General features: G+C 48.0%; 3 protein-coding genes across 3 annotated transcripts; 2 read left to right on the top strand and 1 right to left on the bottom strand.

Moving 5' to 3' along the window:
- Positions 1-1,395: 1,395 nt before the first annotated feature.
- On the top strand, positions 1,396-5,088 carry gfi1aa (growth factor independent 1A transcription repressor a). Its single transcript, XM_030363687.1, has 7 exons — positions 1,396-1,501; positions 2,356-2,570; positions 2,872-3,078; positions 3,263-3,672; positions 3,794-3,931; positions 4,020-4,185; positions 4,447-5,088. The coding sequence occupies exons 2-7, from the start codon at positions 2,459-2,461 to the stop codon at positions 4,623-4,625; spliced, it is 1,212 nt and encodes a 403-aa protein (XP_030219547.1). The 5' UTR covers positions 1,396-1,501; positions 2,356-2,458; the 3' UTR covers positions 4,626-5,088.
- Positions 5,089-5,414: 326 nt separating this feature from the next.
- rpap2 (RNA polymerase II associated protein 2) lies at positions 5,415-12,838 on the bottom strand. The gene is made up of 12 exons (XM_030363685.1): positions 12,745-12,838; positions 12,521-12,572; positions 12,215-12,329; positions 11,872-11,970; positions 11,598-11,663; positions 11,426-11,514; positions 11,290-11,325; positions 9,908-11,063; positions 9,385-9,491; positions 8,619-8,699; positions 7,669-7,737; positions 5,415-5,697 (listed from the first exon to the last, which is right to left on the bottom strand). The coding sequence occupies exons 1-12, from the start codon at positions 12,758-12,760 to the stop codon at positions 5,553-5,555; spliced, it is 2,031 nt and encodes a 676-aa protein (XP_030219545.1). The 5' UTR covers positions 12,761-12,838; the 3' UTR covers positions 5,415-5,552.
- glmna (glomulin, FKBP associated protein a) lies at positions 12,819-20,316 on the top strand. The gene is made up of 18 exons (XM_030363686.1): positions 12,819-12,896; positions 13,172-13,257; positions 13,527-13,652; positions 14,345-14,458; positions 14,572-14,680; positions 15,615-15,918; positions 16,207-16,306; positions 16,900-17,081; positions 17,229-17,282; positions 17,821-17,851; positions 17,946-18,035; positions 18,198-18,239; positions 18,446-18,519; positions 18,619-18,703; positions 19,067-19,176; positions 19,299-19,362; positions 19,510-19,716; positions 19,800-20,316. Exons 2-18 carry the CDS (start codon positions 13,219-13,221, stop codon positions 19,881-19,883), a joined length of 1,815 nt encoding a protein of 604 aa, XP_030219546.1. The 5' UTR covers positions 12,819-12,896; positions 13,172-13,218; the 3' UTR covers positions 19,884-20,316.
- Positions 20,317-20,344: the final 28 nt, after the last annotated feature.

The following is a 20,344-nucleotide window of genomic DNA, read 5'->3' on the forward strand; positions in this document are numbered from 1 at the left end:
GTCATTCCTATAGCTCGCTATTGCCTGGTCGGTCATTTGGGGCAATTGGGTTAGTACATTATTTTTTTGTGTACATTATTGCCAAAAACGTCAGCCTACTAATCTTTGTACAAAAAATGGGATCACAAATAGAGGCTACAGTCAGACCCTTTTGTAAGTGCACTGCAGAGAGGAATTTATAATACTTTGCTTACTTAGTATTTGAAGATCAAGAAAATATATTATGTCGAGTACTAGGTATAACAACCACAGCAACCCTCTTTAATAGCCCAACCATCTTTTTATCCCTGCTTCGAAAATATGGCATCCCAGCTGATAATATGAGGGATAGTCTCAAAGCAACAAATATTCACAAATAGAATTGCTGTTCTACAACATTCTCAATCACATTAGACTGCTGTAGAGCGATTTACGATGAAGTACAGTCACAGCATTCATGTTGTATTTTCCACTCACACGTTGGTTTCCTGTTCTGAGTTTGATTTTGACTTTAACAGTATTTACAGATACGTGTGCTTCTCATTTCTCTGTGGCCATTCTCACACTTCCCTCACAAAAAGCAAGAGACATGATGTGAACACACTTACAACAGAGTGGTGGAAAGGAAGAAAGAGGTACATTTGTTCTGCTTGAATACCTTTAAACACACACACACACACACACACACACACACACACACACACACACACACACACACACACACACACCGCGCACACACACACACACACACACACACACACACACACACACACACACACACACACACACACACACACACACACACACACACACACACACACACACACACACACAGACCCTAATTTTAAATTAAGCTGTAATATTACAGCAGGTTACCAAATCACAGATTAAAGCTATTTTTATGACAAACATAAAATAGCTTTATGGAAACATGACACGTTGTGGTGTCATTTAATTTCGTACTCAACAAGCTGCTGTCTGCTTTATTCATCAGGTGGAGGTGAGCCTAGGAGCAATGGAACAAATGAGAGAGAGAGAGAGAGAGAGAGAGAGAGAGAGAGAGAGAGAGAGAGAGAGAGAGAGAGAGAGAGAGAGAGAGAGAGAGAGAGAGAGAGAGGGAGAGGGAGAGAGAGGAGAGAGAGAGAGAGAGAGAGAGAGAGAGAGAGAGAGAGAGAGAGAGAGAGAGAGAGAGAGAGATAGAAAGAAAGAGAGAGAGGGGGGAGAGAGAGACGAGAGAGAGAAAGAAAGAGAGAGAGGGGGGAGAGAGAGACGAGAGAGAGGTAAGTGTGAAAGAGAGAGAGTCAGTGTGAGAAAGTGAGTGTGTAAGCGAGGGAGAGAGAGAGAGAGAGAGAGAGAGAGAGAGAGAGAGAGAGAGAGAGAGAGAGAGAGAGAGAGAGAGAGAGAGAGAGAGAGAAAGAGAGAGAAAGAGAGAGACGGGAGGGATTTAAGTCTTAAAAACTGAATCTCAACCTTCTGCAAATGGGAAGTTAGAGAACTTCTAGTCGCGTGGACACCAGCTGCTGTGAGTATATGAGTATGGAAACCTGTGTCGCTATGTCAACTAACACAGGTTCTCTCGCTGCAGCTGCAATAAACAAATCCTTTCTCAGGCAAAGAAAAATCGATAACACGGCTTTGCTTTCCCAAGGATTTTAATCAATTTGTTCTTTTTTTCAAACTTTTGATTTTAGTGAGTCGTTCAAACAGTGGAGTAGGCCTACGGGTGATTTTAAAGATAATACCCTGCGGGGAATTAATGATGCGAGAGACAATAAGGCTTAAGTTATTGGATAAAGAGTGGCTGTGGTAAGGGATACCTCGGGTCCACGGTCGCAGGCTGTCGTGGAGACTGCTGCCCGGTGACCTGTAGACGCGTGTCATCAACGGGACACCTGCAGCACTCCTACAGGTGTCGCTTTACAGGAACAAACGGGTCATTATCTAAGAGCTGGGATCAGCGCATCCACTAACCATCCAAAAATGTTTTTGATGGACATATCTTGCCAAAGATTATCAGAATCGGGAGGTATCGTAAAATTATCAAGAAAAGTGTAGATTATTTCATTTTGAGAGGATGGGCTACAAATCGTGTTAATCTATCAAAATGGAATCAACAAATCAAATGTCGGTTGATTGCTAAATAGCTACAACAAAAACAAACAGTGGCTGTCTATATTTAGCAAGCGTATGAAGTTATTTGGAACAGAATAGCTTTGTTTCCGATCCCATCTTCATACAACCCCTCAGGGATCTCTGTTTTGGCCACCTGCCCGACAACACCTGGTAGACGAGGGGTTGCTTTGCGCATGCGTAATCGAAAGCCAAAAATCCTGATGCCGGATCACCTAACAACCAATGGTGTTTAAATCTCTCCAGTGACAGAGGCAGAGCGGTGTGCAAGTGAGAGCATTGCAAAAGGCCCCTGACCCAGGAGGAAGAGCCCCAGAGACCCCCCCCAGAAAACACACAACCCACAACCATGCCTCGGTCCTTCCTTGTGAAGAGTAAGAAAGCCCACAGCTACCACCAGCAGCGGTACCTGGAGGACGACTTCATCCGGCTCGACACCGTGCTGGCCTACGCCTCTGCAGGTAGGTCCCATTAGAACCAGCCTCTAGACATATATCAGAATCTGGATCTGAATTACTTTTATTACATCTAATTCTACAAGTATACCGACACGAGTAAAAGGCTTGGCTCCTCAATAGCCACATAGCAGCAATAAAACATGATGCAGTTAATAAGTAAAATAAATGATGTAAAAATAAGTAGCAGTGGTCTTGGTAGCAGCCACTGTTGAGGTTGCATTGCACGTCATTGTATGATTTTGTATCCATGCAGGCCTCTAACAGTACCCTAACAGTCATGACCTATCTCTGGGTGTTTTATCAGAGCACAAAGCTACGGTGGAGTTTGAGGGAAGTCTGGAGGCGCAGGAGGAGGCCCGCCGGCGCCAGGCCCTGCTGTCCCCGGAGTCCCGGGTGGGGCGCACAGCGCACCCCTCGTCCTGCTCCCCGCGGAGCTACGAGGGCAGCGTGTGTGACCGTTCATCCTCCGACTACGACCTCTGGCGTCCCCCGTCTCCGTCCTCCTCCCCAGGTATATATAGGAATCAGCTTTGTGGCAATAAATACACTTAATAAGGCCTTTTTTTAGTGCGAATTTCAATGAATAAATGATACATTTCTACTTTAAAATAAAGAAAAGGTAATTTAGGTAATTTATTTTCAAACCTTCACATCGAGCCGTCATTCATAAAACACTTTTTTTTTCTTTTCTTAAGACTCAGAGAGCCGCTCCGTGAGGATCGTGGAGGACGGCCACCACTTCAACAGCCCGTTCGCTCCTTACGCCGCCTGGACGACGTTCCCCGGCTCGGAGATGAGGCACCTGGTCGAGAGGACCTACCAGCATGTCCAGAGGCCCCGGGAGCCCGACTCACCGGTCAGCCTCTATGGGCCCGACGACCACGGCCCCGCCGACCCCCGTTACGCACCGCAGCAGGGCGCCCTGCGCGGTGGATGTTATCCGGACTATGCTTCCACCGTCGCGCGCAAAACATACCGGATTCAGGACGAGGAGGCTTATCTAAAACTCAAGCAGAAGCCGAAGGAAATTAAATCGGAACATGATCGGAGCTTTCCCAACACCGAGGCCGTGAACGGCTCCTACACATGTATGAAGTGCTGCAAGGTGAGACCCCCTCTTAAAACGTCAGGATTAAAACGTATACACTTTTTGTTGTTGCTGTAGTTGTTGTTGTTGTTGTTCATCATTTTTTGATATCGACCTGTGTCTCCCCCCTGTCCCACAGGTGTTCTCCACGCCGCACGGCCTGGAGGTCCACGTGCGCCGCTCGCACAGCGGGACGCGACCCTTCGAGTGCGAGATCTGCGGGAAGACCTTTGGCCACGCGGTGAGCCTGGACCAGCACCGGGCCGTCCATTCACAGGTGGGGACTGGGAGCCCTTATACGAGCTCTGTAGACCGGGCTATCACCTGATGCTGGTGTCCACTAACGCGCCCTGTGATCCCCATAGGAGAGGAGCTTCAACTGTAAGATCTGCGGGAAAAGCTTCAAGCGCTCTTCCACGCTGTCCACGCATCTGCTCATCCACTCGGACACGCGCCCGTACCCGTGCCAGTACTGCGGGAAGCGCTTCCATCAGAAGTCCGACATGAAGAAGCACACATTCATCCACACAGGTGAGAACAACGCGCCGTGATGTGGTCGATGGGACATCCAAACCGAGCAGGTCTATTTATATTTTTTTGCACAAGAATTAATCAACTACCAGAACAGATTATTTAAATACATATTTCTGTAATTTGCACTGCATTTTTGCACTAGAATCAATCGTGGCAATCGTTTTACTCTTGTAGTAGGATGTGATAAAAGTAATTCTGATTCAGATGGTAGAGGCCATGGACTGACGGGTAGATGTTTTTATTTGTGGGTCCTTGCAGGGGAGAAGCCCCACAAGTGCCAGGTGTGCGGCAAGGCCTTCAGCCAGAGCTCCAACCTCATCACGCACAGCCGCAAACACACGGGCTTCAAGCCCTTCGGCTGCGATCAGTGCGGCAAAGGGTTCCAGCGGAAAGTGGACCTGCGGAGACACAAAGAGACGCAACACGGACTGAAGTAAGGATTGACGCACAGATTGCGCACCTGAACCCACGAAAGTCTTTACGCGCGGGCCTCTGAGCCAGGGAGCCCGTGAGAGACCATAGGGCCCTCCAGGTCTAAAGTCTTTATTCAGGCCTGTTATTGAGGCCCCGTTCTGCTCTGTGGCGAATGCAGGGCTGGAGACTTGCATATTAATTATGATTAATTGTCTATTTATGACTCTAGGCCTGTAGGCCCGGCACACCGACTCTTGGATTAAGAATTGTGTACTTTAAAGAAAAGCACATATTTATAGCGGAGAGAATATTTAATTTGCCGTTTTAATTTATTTTATTTTTTCATGTAGGATCCATAGGGTTAGTCGTATACTTGTTTATTTTGAAATGTAATGAATTAAACCTTGTTCTTAAATATGACCAAATCGCGTACCATTATTTCCAACAATCACGACCACAATTTACAGGTCAGCTCAAAAGGAACCAGGATTTATGGACGTTAATGGACATACCCACACACAGGCCTCCTGAACAAATTACCTTATGACCCGAAACATTTCATGTGTATTTCATTTTCAAATTATCTTATCACTCTTCATATTACTAAATTCGTTTGCTCACTCCCCCTAAAAAGTAACAGGCTTTTACGGTTGTTTTTAGAATCCTGAATTGCCTGTGCTGCCTATCCCAGAAGGTTTGCTGTACCATGACAACATTTACAGCCTGTTTATATCACTGTAAGGCATATCATCTGCTATGTGAAAAAAATATTTGCACACAAATCAATTCCTAAACAAACAACGGAACTCAGCGACCGTAAGGAACGACGTGACATTTATTGGATCACATCAGAGGACCAACATGATGCCTACTCATTTTTTTATTTCATATTATTGTCAATTTCTCGTTGTCCCCGTCGTTGCAAACCAAAAGGTGTGCAGGTGCGTGTGTCAGTGCGCTAGGGTCCTGAAGAGTTGGAGTAAGGTCAGCAGATCTGGCCGCTGCAGACTCAGCTCCCGCAGCAGCTTGTTGACGCGCCGCATGGACCCTGGGGCTGCCAGGGCCCCTTGCACCGCGGCCGACACCTCCGCCAACCTAACCACACACACACACACACACACACACACAATTAAAAAGCATGCAGACAGAGATGAATCCGCAGGTGTCAACGCAAAAAGAGGAAAGCATTGGCACGGCATTGATTTTATCTACATCCTTCCCAATCCCTCTACAGCTGAAAGTATACGTGTTTTAGTTTAGAATTCCTCTGTTAGACCTCACACCTTCACAATGCCTCAACACTATTATTGGTTTTACTTGCGCATTACATATTTGAAGGTATTTTTTTATTGAGGCCTATCTGTTGGCGGAGCAGCTCTGGGCCAAAGCCCCGCCCCTTGCCTCTACCTGTCTACAGGTGACTGTTGTCCGTCCCCTGCCTCACTCCCCGAGGTCTAGTGTTGCGCCATCCATTATTCAGCCGGCCGTGACAATAGCGGGCCGGAGCCGAGCACAGCTGCCCGGCAGCAGACACGGAGCGCCGGCCAACAAATTATTCATGACGGAGAGACGCGGTGGGAGCCTGATATGTGTGGGGACGTGTGCAGTAGAAGAGTTTGATGTGTGTGGGGAAGTGTGCAGTTTAAGAGTTTAATATGAGTGGGGATGTGTGCAGTATGAATAAATAAAGAGAGAGAGAGAGAGAGAGAGACAGGGTGCAGACACGGGGGTGACGATAGAAGAGTCGATAATCAATATAGTCCAATGAAGAATATTGACCAAATTGTCAACCTAATATAAAACGATGCCATTATCAATAGCAAAAAAAAAAACTTTTCAAGTGCCCTTGCTAATTTTAGTTTCTGAAAGAAGAAAACCAGAGATGTATGTTTAAGAATAAAAAATAAAGTGGAAAGAAATGGGCATTAAATAAATGTAATTCAGGTCTAAAACAACATCGTGGAGCATTTTACCAGAGTCCAATCTGAAACGGGTTATAAATCAGAGTTCTGTTTGGCCCTTCAGTTCCTGCTGGCCGCTTCAGTTGGGCGTCAGGTGAGATTATTCCCATCCGCCTTTTACAAGTGGTGTTTATGGTGTGTGTGTGTGTACAGACTTGTGTTTGGACAGAAAGTGTAGAGGATTGCAGTGAGTGTATCATATAGTCCACATCACGGATATAGATTGTGTGTGTGTGTGTGTGTGTGGGGGGGGGGGTGTTGTTGGACTAGTACAAGATAAGGCACTGAGGCGTCTGTGTGTACACAGACAGGAGCAACAAGGAACTGCTCAGGGATACACGGTCCCAGTCAGACATATGCTACCATACCCACACACACACACACACACACACACACACGAAAAGCTCACTTAGGTTGAGAATACAAAGTTAAACAAAACCTTTATTGTTCAACGCTTCCTGAGTCATTAGAGAGGGAATGGTGTGTGTGTGTGTGTGTGTGTGTGTGTGTGTGTGTGTGTGTGTGTGTGTGTGTGTGTAGGGTTTTTATTGAATCAGATTGAATGACTTCATCGTTTTTCTGAACTTGATTTATGATCCGATTAGATGTTCAAATAAGGCGGAGGATCCCAGGAACCAGAGCGGAACTGTTATTCCGGGCATTATACAGGGAGGAACCTCGAGCACCCCGCTGCCCCCCGTCAGCACCCTGCATACCCTAGTTCCTTTGACCCAGAGCCGTGGCTCTACCCCCCTGGGGGTTAAAGACCCACTGCTTGCGTGTATATGTATACACGCCTCACAATCAGATAGGAATCACCCCCCGAACGTCAACTTAAACCAGTATCATGCAACTGTATCACAACACACACAAACACATGAGGCGTCTTTGTTTAGCGTTGAGAAGAGGTTGATCCTGAAGGCTACCCCCCCCCCCCCCCCCCCCCCCTGAAGAGCAGGCTGTCCAGCTGTTAAGGTGTGTCAACATAAGTCAACATTCTCACACACACACACACACACACACACACACACACACACACACACACACACACACACACACACACACACACACACACACACACACACACACAGCTGAGAAGACTTACAGGTGGAGTAGGACCACAGCTATCAGGGTCCACTCCGGGGGTCTGTGGATGATGTTGGTGTTGGTGAAACTGCAATGGAGAAAGAGAATGATTAACCCGCTTCAGCCAAAACCAAGACATTGATTTGTGAAAAGCAATCTGTTTATCACTTAAAAAACAGATTTTTTTTTTCTCACAGCAGAATGTAATGAGGAAAATGCTTTATGAAACGGGCCAATCATTTTGAATCATACACAATAGCTTTGGGTCTAAATTGAGAAAACTCTTCCACACATTAAGCACTCCCTCTTGTTTTAGAATTCTGTCACAAATCCATCATATTAGATATTAGATTAATTCCCAGCTGCAAAAATATGAGTCTTTGGATAGTGTTACTCTGAAAGGGTGTAGTTTAAACATTATTCTAGCAAAGGACAGAACTTGAATTGGACCAGTTTCCTGCCATAGACTCCCAGAGGCTGACGGCTGATGCGGGGGTTGGGGGTCAACAGGAAGTGGTCATTGGCAGTGTTCCCGTGCCAGTGATTTAACGGCAGTTGATGCAGCAGTGTGTGAACACTGCCAACGATTTGCCTCCAGGAATTCATTCAACGCTAAAATAACCTTTTACTTCAAAGTAGAAATAGGTCATTTATTTATTGGAATTAACACTCAGAAAAGGCGTAATCAAGTGTATTTATTGCACAAAGCTGATTCCAAGAGGAGATCATATTAAATTGGACCTTAAAATGATCTATGGGCACTTAGGAGAAGCCAGAGCTGTAGTTTCAAATCAAGAGACTACATTTCCCAGAAAGCCAGGTCCCACAGTTTTATCATCCCGTGTCATGTGACTTGGTTGGGAAACGAGAGTGTGGATGCCCCAGAGGCCGTGTGTTTATGGAGTGTGTGTGACGGCCCAGAGACCATGTGTTTATGGAGTGTGTGTGCGGTGAGTGAGTGGGGCTGACCTGAAGGTGCGGACCAGGTCGTTGAGGTGTGTGGACACGTCGGTCATGGTCAGACCCAGAGGGCCCACGATGTTCCTCAGGCTGAACAACACACACACACACACACACACACACACACACACACACACACACACACACACACACACACACACACACACACACACACACACACACACACACACACACACACACACACACACACACGTCCGTCACGGAACATCATTATGGAGCATTCCAGGAAATACCAGTTTAAAATCTGTTAATGAATCTCTTATAAGATAGAAAATAACTTATTGTAAATGTGTATATCATTCATAAATTAATGAATTGAATGGACGAGCATGAAAGAGACATCACTGGATCTCATAAATGGCTTGAGACTTAATTCAGGAAGCATGAAGACAAAACGTTAAACTTCTATGAAAAACAGTCATATTTGATGGTGTAGAAGCAACTTATTATGAAACCAAGATGTTAAATGGCTACAAAGTCAGAGTCAAAACTCTGTTTGCACCTCCACTTGGATGCGTGTTTCTTCTGATATTAGATTATTAGACAATAATATGAGAAAGTGACTGTGGAAATTCTGGAATCAGTGGTCATAATTAAAACTCTGCGCCTGCAAACATCAGCATAATGGTGGGACACACACACACACACACACACACACACACACACACACACACACACACACACACACACACACACACACACACACACACACACACACACACACACACACACACACACACACACACACACACACCTCCTGGTGAGCTGGTCCACAGTGATGCGTTTCTGGATGAGGGTCTGGGCCTGGGAGTCCACCAGGGGCAGGATGGGGTCCTTGGTGTCCCGGCCCTGGGCTGGAGCCTGCACCATCCAGGGACAGACAACAAGGCACAGGATAGTTAGACCTCATTAGGTAGCTGCAGCTTGTGCCTAGCATATTTCAACTCAATGTTTGGCAGTATAGTGCCCCCTTTTGGTCGTTGCCTCTCATAGCATGTGCCCTGATCTCCTGAATGGCTCAGTTCTCTGTCCCCTTCTCTTCCTCTCTCCCCCTCCCCCTCTCTCCCCCTCTCTCCCCCCCTCTCTCTCTCTCTCTCTCCCCCTCTCTCCCCCTCTCGCTCTCCCCCCCTCTCTCTCTCCCCCTCTCTCTCTCCCCCTCTCTCCTCTCTCTCTCCCCCTCTCTTCTCTCTCTCTCCCCCTCTCGGCCTCTCTCTCTCCCCCTCTCCCCCTCTCTCCTCTCCCCCTCTCTGACCCCTCTCCCCCTCTCCCTCTCTCACCTGGGGGTGTCCGGCGGGCTGCTCCGCGTCCCCAGGCAGGACGCAGCTCCCCTGGTAGAACTCCTGCACGCGGAGCTCCTGCTCCCGGGTCTCCTGCTGCAGCGTGTCGTAGTCTGGGGCCGGGGCGCTGGGCCTGGCCCGCAGCCCTCGCCCTCCGTCCTCCATCCTGCCCGCCACCACCACCACCACATCCTCCTCAAGGTCATCCTCATCCAGCTCCTCCTCCCCCAGTCCTTCGTCTTTCTCCTCCTCTGAGCCCGCGACGGGGGCGGGGTCCGGGCCGTACAGGAACACACGTGTCCCGTCGGTGCGCCACTCGTTCAGAGTTCTCCTCAGGCTCTCCAGAAGGTTCTCCCGGAGAGAGTTGGGCTGGGCGGGGCCGTGGTGGAGGAGGAGGAGCTCCCGTAGGCCGGCCGCGCCCCTCTTGCTCATGCCCACCTGGGTGACGTCCAGGCCCGGTGTCGGGCAAGGCCGGGCCGGCGGAGACACGTCCCGAGCTGGGCGGGGGTCCAGAGTCTGGGAGGACTCTGTCAGAGGTTTGCTCTCTGTCCCGTCCCCGGGCGCACCCTGCAGCGGGCCTTTGCCGGTGTGTACTGGAGCGGTGTCCTCGACCTGCTGAGCAATACTACAGGCCTTGAGTAGAGCCACTGCCTCCTCCACCTCCACAGACTGTGCTGGCACAGAGCTCTCCTCCCCCGACTCCCCTGGTGTCTGCTGGACGCTGGGCAGGTGCGCGGGCGCTGCATCGAGGTTCAATGGCCTTCCGGGGCCCGCTCCGTCCTCTGTTTTACATACGACTGACTCTCCTCCAACTTCTCCTCTCTCCTCCACAGTGTTTTCACCTTCTTGATGCCGAACCTCCTCCTCCTCCTCCTCCTCCTCCTCCTCCTTCCCCTGCCTCTGTGTGTGGCCCGGGGGGTCTGTGCGCGTGGGCAGCTCGCCCCAGTGCACCCTGGGTCCGGGGCGCTCGCCGGTGATGATACTGGAAACAAAGCCCTGCTCGTCGTCACTGTCGTCGCTGTGGAGGGAGCCGGGGGCGTGGAGACCCATGGGGCGCTGGGGGTCCGAGGGCGCGCTGAGGGCCACGGCGGGCCCCTCGATGTCCTCCTCCTGCAGACGCCTCACAGCTATCCTCACCTCCGCACCGGTGCTGCCGCTGAACGCAGAAAGACAGCATGAAAGAAGGCAAACATCAGAGGGTAGAAGTCGGCTACCCGCCTTCTGTTGGTTGGTGGTTTGGAATTAGCACATGAATTTAACATAAACAAGAATATATTATGAACTATTTCAAATACTTAAGGATCTTCATAAGAAGGAAATTGGGGATGTTTTATTCACAACTCTAAATGATACATTTTACCCACAAAAAGGGTTCCACATACCCATCTCCCTTCCTCAGCAGTGTGATTTGTCGAGGGCTGGCAGCGAGCAGAGGAAGAATAAGAAGAGGAAAGGTAAACAGGGGTTCAGGTATGATTCAGGACTTTGTTCCAAACGTGTTGAAGCTACTAACTTTACCTCTCATGGTGCCGGAGCCACAGAGGGGTGGTCGAGATCTTAAGCTCAAACTCCTTTGCGGCTTTGTAGCAGAAATTACTGCAAAAGTACTAGACACGGGCAGAGTGACAAGTCAAGAGTGAGTTAATTCACACCGGTTTAACACATAACCTTTCATATCAATAGAACTCACCTTGCGTTCAGTGATGTCGTAGACTTTGTTGTTCCTGGTTGAGATTTTAAACAGTTGAGTTGAAACCTACCGTGACAATAGAAAAATGTTTATCAAAATATATAAGCCTTCCTTATCAGCCTTTCTTTACATCCATAATATGTTACATTATATTTAACTCAATGTACAACCTAGTCTAAAACAATGTAAGGAAACAAGAAAGAAATTTAAATTGCCAATTGTCCTATTCATTATCCAATAGAAGATCCATACATACCTCTTCAAAACATCTTACCTTGCCCAGTTTATTCTCACATATAGGATATCCACACATTTTAGCAATGAATCTCTCCTCATTGACGTCTTTGAAGTTGGCGGGGGTGATGAACTTAGCCTGTAACAGGAACAGAGGAAGTGAGGAAGCTGGTACCACAGAAGAGTTCTGCAGCAATTAGTAGTCATTAGTCCTACGTCTGGAGGCTGAGCCTTGGCATCGAATGGAAGACATCACACACACACACAAACACACACACACACACACACACACACACACACACACACACACACACACACACACACACACACACACAGTTGTGTTTCACACCATGGCTTTACATTTAAGACTTGTGTGTACATACACAGTCTATGAGGAAGTCTTCAGGCACACTGTCTTCCAACAGCCGCTCCACCACCTGCAGAGCCCTCTTCTCCAGGTCCAGCTTGTCTCTCAGAGCTTCCTTCAACACTTCTCTCCTAAGACATGCACATGGGTGTTTGTTTGTCAATCTTAGTAAGAACAAAAGTTTGGCTTTCACCACCAAGTTGACCACTTATTGTCACCCAGGTCTATGTGAAACAAGGTTTGCCAGGTTTCACGACCATCACCATCACACTTGTTTAAAACCAAACCAATAGTGTTTTGCAGAGTTGAGAGACAGACGAACCTCCTCGCTTCCTCTTCGGCGTGTCTGGCTTTCACTGCCTTGCTAACTGATACTGCAAAATAGTGACATGTTATGGTCAGATGATCCCTTTCTAGGTGTTACTAAACTTTAGTATACACCAACAACGTGCATGGTTGCGTTATCGCTCCTGATGTTTTTATGAATTATAAGCTTGTATCAGCCATGTTTTCGGAAAGTTGATTTTATAATGAAAATGTATATACCTTTTTTAGCAGACATTTTCGTTCTTGTCACATTTAGATTCTCCCTCCTGTGTTTCTGTTTTGCGAGGGATCAACTTTGACCCCTGACGTCAGTAATCTACGGCAGACCACGGCGGCCAAAACTCTTCTACTTTTCGCGATACCGTAGTAATGTAAGTGTACAGTACGATTTTGCCTATTGTTTACTGTTAACGGATTATACAACGGTGGCGATAATGTGTCTACATATTTTAGTTTGATATATTACCTTATTATACAAAATGTCACTGTAAAAGGAAACACGATTGAAACAGCGTAGCTCAGATGTACACTGTCACTTTGTCTCCATGCGTTATGTATTCAGCAACATCTTCTACACTGGTAATAAAACTATCATTTTAAAGACTAAGCAGTGCACATCATTTATATTTTACATCTCCCCTCCCAGGAATACCCTGTAACAGCGGAGCAAAGACGAGAGACGTCTGAGTAGCAATGGCCCTCGAACAACTCAGTGATGTGGTTCAGAAATGTGTGAGTAAAAGATGCGTGATTGACGTGACCTGCTCTGTACAGCCCTTTGCTCCTTCAATCAGCTCATTACTTCATCCACCCGTCTCTTTACTGTACTATAATATCTCTAGCAATTCTAGTGTATCTTCAGTTATTTAGTAAATCAATCTCAGTAACATTTGTCATGGATAGTGTACTTCTATTAGTGCTTGGATTTTGCTATTGCAGGCATATTATTAATACTATGTCCTTCCCCATATCTGTCCAACTCTCTTCTCTGTCACTCGCAGCAAGCAGTGCAAGACGACAAGTACAGCCCAGAGGACTACGATGTGTTCAACACCGCTGGGCGGACCTGCATCGAGGAGGGACACAGTGCACAGGTCCTCAGTATCCTGGTGGATGAAAAGAATCAGGTGTGTGTGGGGGGGGGGGGTCATCAATCACTGCCATTTGTATTAACAAATGACTTCCACTTACTAATACTGTATATAGCCTATTTATTTGTACAGTGTATGTTTTGTCAGAGGTGTGCACTCAAGTCCCACTATGGAGTCATTGAGCAGACAGTCATTCATCCTAGCTGCCGCGACACACTGTCCCGCCCCCTGTTATCTCTAGTATTCCTATGGACAGCTGCACTTGTTTATCAGTGGTTTGTGAATTTGTTATGATTCAACCAGCGTGTTTTCAGAGTGACACCATAGGCTAATTAAATTAAATTCTATTCAATGTTATTTGTATAGCCCTTAATCACCGGTACAGTCACAAAGGGCTTAACAGGCCATATATTTATTGCACCCCCCTGACCCTAATCCCCCAGAGGGCAACAGAAAATTAAGAAAACCTTAATTAGCAAGGAAGATATCTAGAGGCGGAGCGCAGTGTGGGGGATCCCTCCTTCCAGGGATGATCAGGAGTGCAATATTCACGAACATACATGCATACATATTTACAGGCAAAACATGGTGATGGGGTGCTGGCCGGTTGAACAATAAGGAGGGTCCAGGCATCCAGTCGCAGTCACCGCAAAAACAGACAGAAAAGACCTGAATGTGTTCCATTAGCATCCATTCTCACCCACGTACACCTGTCTGTCTGTGCCCAGGCCATGGTGAAGTGCATGGGCTGGAACCTGCTGGACCCGCTGGTCCAGGTCATGCTGAAGCAGGAGGTGAAGAACCGGCCTCACTGCCAAGCCATCCTCAAGCACCTGCTCAAGGTCTGCTCCTCTGCTTTACGATGCTCACCTTTGTAATGGTAACATTGAATGTACATGGCTGTTTTATGCATTGACTGAATCTAAGTGCGGTGGTATGGTCCCTGATGGGTTAGGTGTGCAGCCCCAAGGAGCTGTTGGTGGGCCTGCTGGAGCAGGTGGAGGAGGCGCCCGTGGAGCTGCTAGTGAGCGCCTTCCTGCTCCTTCTCAAGCCTTTGAAAGAGGGTAAAGCATACCTCTCAAACACACGGTTGTATATAGCATGCTCTGACGTACAGCTCACTGATTTACTGAATGATCGCGAACACTCAATGGACATGCGCCTTCTTACATCTGCTGTTAAAGGTCTCAATTTGTATTTGTAATAACTGCTTGCTGTGCGTGTTGCTGCAGCCACAGGGAGAACACGGGGCTTTGGTGACTGTTGTGTTCCCGCCACTCTTCTCCAAACCTCTCTTCACCTCTCTCTCCATCTGTTTACCTCTTGGCGGCATGTGGCTCAGGAGGTAGAGCGGGTTGGCTGGTAACCGGAAGGTTGCTAGTTAGATCCCCGGCTCCTCATAGCTGGGTGTCGACTCAAGCTGCCCTTAGCAAGACGCCTCACCCTGACTGCTCCTGACAAGCTGGCTGTCGCCCTGCATGGTTGACGCTGCCGTCGGTGTGTGAAAGTGTGTATGAATGGGTGAATGTTAGGCAATATTGTACAGCGCTTTGAGTGGCCATTATATAGGCCCTATATAAATGTAGCCTGGCTAACGCCAGACCTCATCTCAATCTACATTGAGATGAAGTCTGGGAACCACACATTCATTTTCTCGTATTTGAGGCGTGGTTCACGATTGCCCGGAGCCGTTTATTGGGCGCTACGAATGTCTATCATATGAGTGTATGTAGGTAATAAAAGAGTTTAACGCCGGAAGTTGCTATTTTTTCAAAATAAACTAGCGTTCTAAACTACTTAGAACACTATCTAAGGCAGGCTGCATCGAAAGGTAACGCGTCTGCTGCCATTTTGGATCCGTAAACTACAAGCTTGGGTGTGTCGCGTCTTGCCGTCCCTCCCCGTTCTGTGATTGGTTCCCTATCTCAGGCGAAAATCGGATCCATGGAATCCGTGAAATGAAATCTTCTTGCTTCCCTCCCCTCCTTCTCCTCCCAGTGCTGATGCGTCTGGGGGAGCGGAAGGCCTCCTCCCTGGGCATGGTGCTCGCCACCCTGCTGGAGCAGGTGGCCAAGCTGCCCACGCCGCGCAGCAGGGAGCAGGAGGCGGACGACTTCCACCCGCTCTGCCACTGCTGCACCAGCCTCATGGCCTTCGTCAGGCCCTTCGTGGACGAGGCCAGGGCGAGCCTGGCCGGCCCCCGGGAGGAGACGCCCAGCCAGGCGGGGGGAGAGCGAGGGGGAGGGGGAGGGAGAGGGCGGCCCAACAAGGAGGATGAGCTCAGGGTGGAGCTGCTCAAGTTGTGAGTGGTCAGGTTCTCTTTCATGTAGGCGACACCGTCTAGGCTTCGCCTTATGGGCTGGTCTTATGTCTAGTGTTACGGTTGTGTACTAGAGTTTGAATTACATAACTATCGTTAGCTTTGATGCATTTCTCATAGTCAGGGGGCATTCACTCTCTTTACCCTGATGTATTTACGTGGTTGAGCCAATCCAACCCTGGGTGGTAAAGCCCCGGGTTTGAGGGGCGTAACAGTTGGTTGCACTTCCATTTCGTCCTTCATTGTGAACTTTGTTTCTCCGTACTGTAGTTGTATGAAGAGTCTGAGCGAGCCTCTCCTTCAAGTGCAGCTCCAGGATTCAGACCCGCTGGCCGTCTCTCCGCTCCGGGAGTTCGCCCTGGATGTTTTGGTACGCCGTCTTGTTCCCCATCGCCACTTCAACTGGGGAGAAGGGGAATCTAACACAGTTGGTTTAATCACGAGGGCATACATCTTCAACATTACCATTACTGTTTCCTATCGCTTCATTGGGAAAGAAAATGCTTTCCGCAACCAAAGTGACTCACAGTGAATCAGAATCTGAATCTGAATTACTTAGACAACATCTTTACAAGTATACAAGAGTACAATTCTAAGGCTTGGTTCCTCAACAGTCGCATAGCGGAAACAATACAAGATAGGGGAAATAAGATAAGTAAAAATATGTACGAATAAGTAGCAGCGTATATCACAATAATAAATAATAATAATAAAATAAAGTCATTAATAAAAACTAAAACAGTGGTCATAAGTAATGAGTAATAATAATTAATGAGGTGGATTAAAGTGTAAAGTATAGAGTAAAGTGTAGTGAAAAGTGTTCAAATACATGCCCTAGATCGGCAGGTGGCGGTTAGGGTGTCTAACCGCTAGACTGTGTCAAAAGTCTCACACTGTGTGTTTGTGTGTGTGTGTGTGTGTGTGTGTGTGTGTGTGTGTGTGTGTGCGTGTGTGTGTTAACAGAGCAGCCTCACTGCCATCGGGGAGAGCCTGCCCAGCCTGGTGAGCCACCCGGTGCTGAGGAAGAGGAGGGCGGAGGGCTTCCTGGAGGAGGAGGTGCGTTACCCCAAAGAGTCCCTGGCCAGCCTGGCCCACCTGCTGTTCGTCCACCACGTCGCCATCGACACCTTTCCCGCCGTCTACAGGTGATCACCCAAGGGTGCTCTGTGTACTTGACCCGTGCATTATGTTAGCATACAGGGAACTTTTAAAACAAGGTCAATACATTCTCTCTCTCTCTCTCTCTCTCTCTCTCTCTCTCGCTCTCGCTCTCGCTCTCGCTCTCTCTCCAGTCCGATCTTCATGCTGAGGTGCAATATGGAGCACATCAACCTGCTGCTGTCAAGGTACCTGCTGGGCAGAGTGGATCGATTAGTTTATATTACATTATATATGTAATGTGTATAGGTATATGCAGTGGTCCTGTATACTGACCTCTGTTGATACATGTCAATGCATGAATCCTCCTGGGGAATAGGAGTGCTGTTGGTGTATGTTGACTTGACCATGATATGTCACCAGGGAAAGAAACTAATGTAGAAATCCTGGCTTGTCTGACCACAATACTACAGCCAGTGCTCAGAGGGGTCTCAAGATGGAGGCCCCATGAGCTGGTTCATGATTTGCTCAACAATACACACAATGCAAACATTAACATTAGCTGATCAACTTATGATCAGCTAACTCGTCGCTTGTCATTGTTCCAATAAATGAATTATGCAAGTCTGAAAGTAGAACATAGCGCCCGGGATGTCATCCGCTGTTATTGGTTCAGATGAGAGGGGGACCCCTCTCTCCAATGAGTTGAGTTTGGATAGTGGTACCCCTTAAAAACACTGTGTGTCAGTGTTACATTCAACATATTGTTCTACTGTTTTTGTATAGAACTGAGGAGCATTGTATCCACAAAGGCCAGGTAAGTCGACCTTTGGCCTTCCATTGATGCAACACAAATCCCAGTCTTACATTGTACTTTGTGCCCTATTTTTGAGATTCTCTCCCATCACCAGGAGCTGTACGAGAAGAGTCTGGTGACGGTGGTCGATGGCAGCGTCTCTGTGAACGAGCTGGAGATCAAGACCTTCACCAGTGTTCCCCAGGTCAACACTTGATACCTGACACTCTGATCCATACCAGCTCATACTGACCTTTTATATGTAATATCTTGTGTCATCTGTAAAGTCATGATCTCATGGGTTTTTGAGTCACATTTGTCTTGCTCATGGTTTACTCTTCTTCTTGCACACTATTTTGTTTTGTAGAATTTAGTAAAGATCATGACCTTATGTCCAGCTCATCACTTGGTAAGTCACCATTTCCACTTATTATCAAGTGTGTTACCAATTCCTAACATTATCAACTCTGTATTAGATTCGGCGTTGTTTTGGTTAATGTGTGATGGACCTTCTATAGATAACAATGACCTAGTTGTTTAAAGCCAGTGACGTGTTCTGTGGTGACAGCTGTTAGTACTCACTATTGCTGTTAACCCGATTCCTCCTGATGACAGAGAACTAAAGGCCTCAAACTGCTGCAGCTCAGCATCGATAAGTTTGATGTGGAAGCCAAGTACAAATTCTTTGAGTAAGTCCCTCCCTATGCCGACTCACTTTGACTCATTGCTGCCGTGAAGTGTTTGATCCACGAGGAGGCTAACGTCCTCCCCGCTGGCTGTGGTTTCAGGTGCATGCTGAAGGTAAGCAGCCACTCAGGGGTGGAGGGCTACATCATCAAGAACATCCGCAGCCAGATCGACTTCTCCCTCAAGGTACGGTGGACACACACACACACACACACACACACACACACACACACACACACACACACACACACACACACACACACACACACACACACACACACACACACACACACACACACACACACACACACACACACACACGCGCCCTTAACACCTTTGGGGCTCAAGTCGAAAGCTCTGTCAGCTCAAGGTTAGAGTTCAACCCTCTCCAGTTGAACCAAGACAAGCCTTAGCTTGATAAGGCTTACGTTTAGCTTGATATCACTTTCTGGGGTTCCTCATGGCCGAGCTCTTCCACATAGCCCCTTCAGAGACCTCTGGGCGGGGTACCAGTGTCCTGGTCCGTGTCTTAACGCTGTGTGTCCTCAGCCAGGGAATGAGAACGACTGGTTCCTGGGAGCCCACCTCATGCCTCTGCTGCGCCAGGTGCTCGTCCTCCCAGACGGACCCGAGACGGACCTGCTGCAGAACCTGGACCGGTCAGGACCTCACACGCACACTCACCATGGACCTCATGCTCTCGGCGGGCTGTACCTCTTAGATGGACGCCCTGTTTGAGAGACTCATGCTCAGAGGTTGTGCTGTGTGCTTCTCCTGCTAGGTTAATGGAGTCTCTGAACCTGCTGCGCTACCTGGTCCTCAGAGACAAGGTGACACAGAACCAGGTACCGGCCCTTTAAATCTGCTCTTCAGTCGTCCCATTCGTTGTTAGGGGTTATTTCTTGATAGAAATAGTGATCCATAAGAGGGAGTTGAGTTCCAGCGGGGTGTGATTCTGATCCTTCCCCTTGCTCCCTCCCCGGTCCGGTCAGACGGGGGTCTGGACGGAGCTGACCCACCTGGAGGAGCGCTTCATGCGGCCCCTGCGCGTGGGTCTCAACATGTCCAGGGCCCACTACGAGATGGAGCTCCAGAGGACCATGGCCGGCCACAAGGGAAAGGTCAAAGGTGACTCCATGCTCTCTGTTGCCGTTGGAGACGAGCAGCTGCCACACATGACGTCAGAGTCTCAGATACAGGTACGCACGTGCAATCAAACGCCAGCAAGTCCTCCTGTTGCATTCCTCAACATGATGTTTAACTGACTGTATTTGTGCACCAGGCTCTGCACTCTGCGCTGCACACGTTCGACATGATGGAGAGCGTGTTGGTGCGGGTGGAGGAGGTCGTCCAGGAGAGCTCTTAGAGAGGCCTGCCGTGGCCTCTTCCTGCCTGGGGTCGTCTGCCAACATGGAAGCCCTCCTCATCACTGGTGTCCACTGAGCCCTGGTTACAAGGAGCCACCAGGTTCTCCCCAGTAGTACAAACTGATCCGACAGGCCATTCATCAACATTGTTTAACAATAATCCATCTGTGTAGAATTACACAAAGAAAAAGTGAGAAGAGCTGGGGAACATATTATCTCTGGGCTCTAAGTTTTGGTCAACGGGTTACGATGTGCTTTAGCTCAATGAGCTCTTCTTCAGTATTTAAGTGACGATATATGATTTATGTTATTCAGCCAACCATGTATGAACACTGAAATAGTTAGTCATCTTTTTTTTCTCTCTTAAAAATAACCCTTTTATAAATGTATTTTTTTGTCCATAAATTAAATCAGTGGCCTTCTTCTTTCAAACCGTGTGTTTCATATTGCACTGATATGT

This window comes from Gadus morhua, chromosome 8 (assembly GCF_902167405.1).
Source record: "Gadus morhua chromosome 8, gadMor3.0, whole genome shotgun sequence".
In the NCBI taxonomy this organism is placed as follows: Eukaryota; Metazoa; Chordata; class Actinopteri; order Gadiformes; family Gadidae; genus Gadus; species Gadus morhua.

Bases quoted from the DNA above. Each gene is read 5' to 3' on its own strand.
- gfi1aa (XM_030363687.1), top strand. From the start codon at position 2,459: ATGCCTCGGTCCTTCCTTGTGAAGAGTAAGAAAGCCCACAGCTACCAC. The intron at 2,571-2,871 runs GTAGGTCCCATT...GTGTTTTATCAG, and splicing joins GCTGGCCTACGCCTCTGCAG to AGCACAAAGCTACGGTGGAG. The intron at 3,079-3,262 runs GTATATATAGGA...TCTTTTCTTAAG, and splicing joins GTCTCCGTCCTCCTCCCCAG to ACTCAGAGAGCCGCTCCGTG.
- rpap2 (XM_030363685.1), bottom strand. The intron at 11,664-11,871 runs GTAAGATGTTTT...TTGTCACGGTAG, and splicing joins GTGAGAATAAACTGGGCAAG to GTTTCAACTCAACTGTTTAA. The intron at 11,326-11,425 runs GTAAAGTTAGTA...GCTCGCTGCCAG, and splicing joins TGGCTCCGGCACCATGAGAG to CCCTCGACAAATCACACTGC.
- glmna (XM_030363686.1), top strand. From the start codon at position 13,219: ATGGCCCTCGAACAACTCAGTGATGTGGTTCAGAAATGT. The intron at 17,082-17,228 runs GTGATCACCCAA...CTCTCTCTCCAG, and splicing joins ACCTTTCCCGCCGTCTACAG to TCCGATCTTCATGCTGAGGT. The intron at 19,363-19,509 runs GTACCGGCCCTT...CGGTCCGGTCAG, and splicing joins ACAAGGTGACACAGAACCAG to ACGGGGGTCTGGACGGAGCT.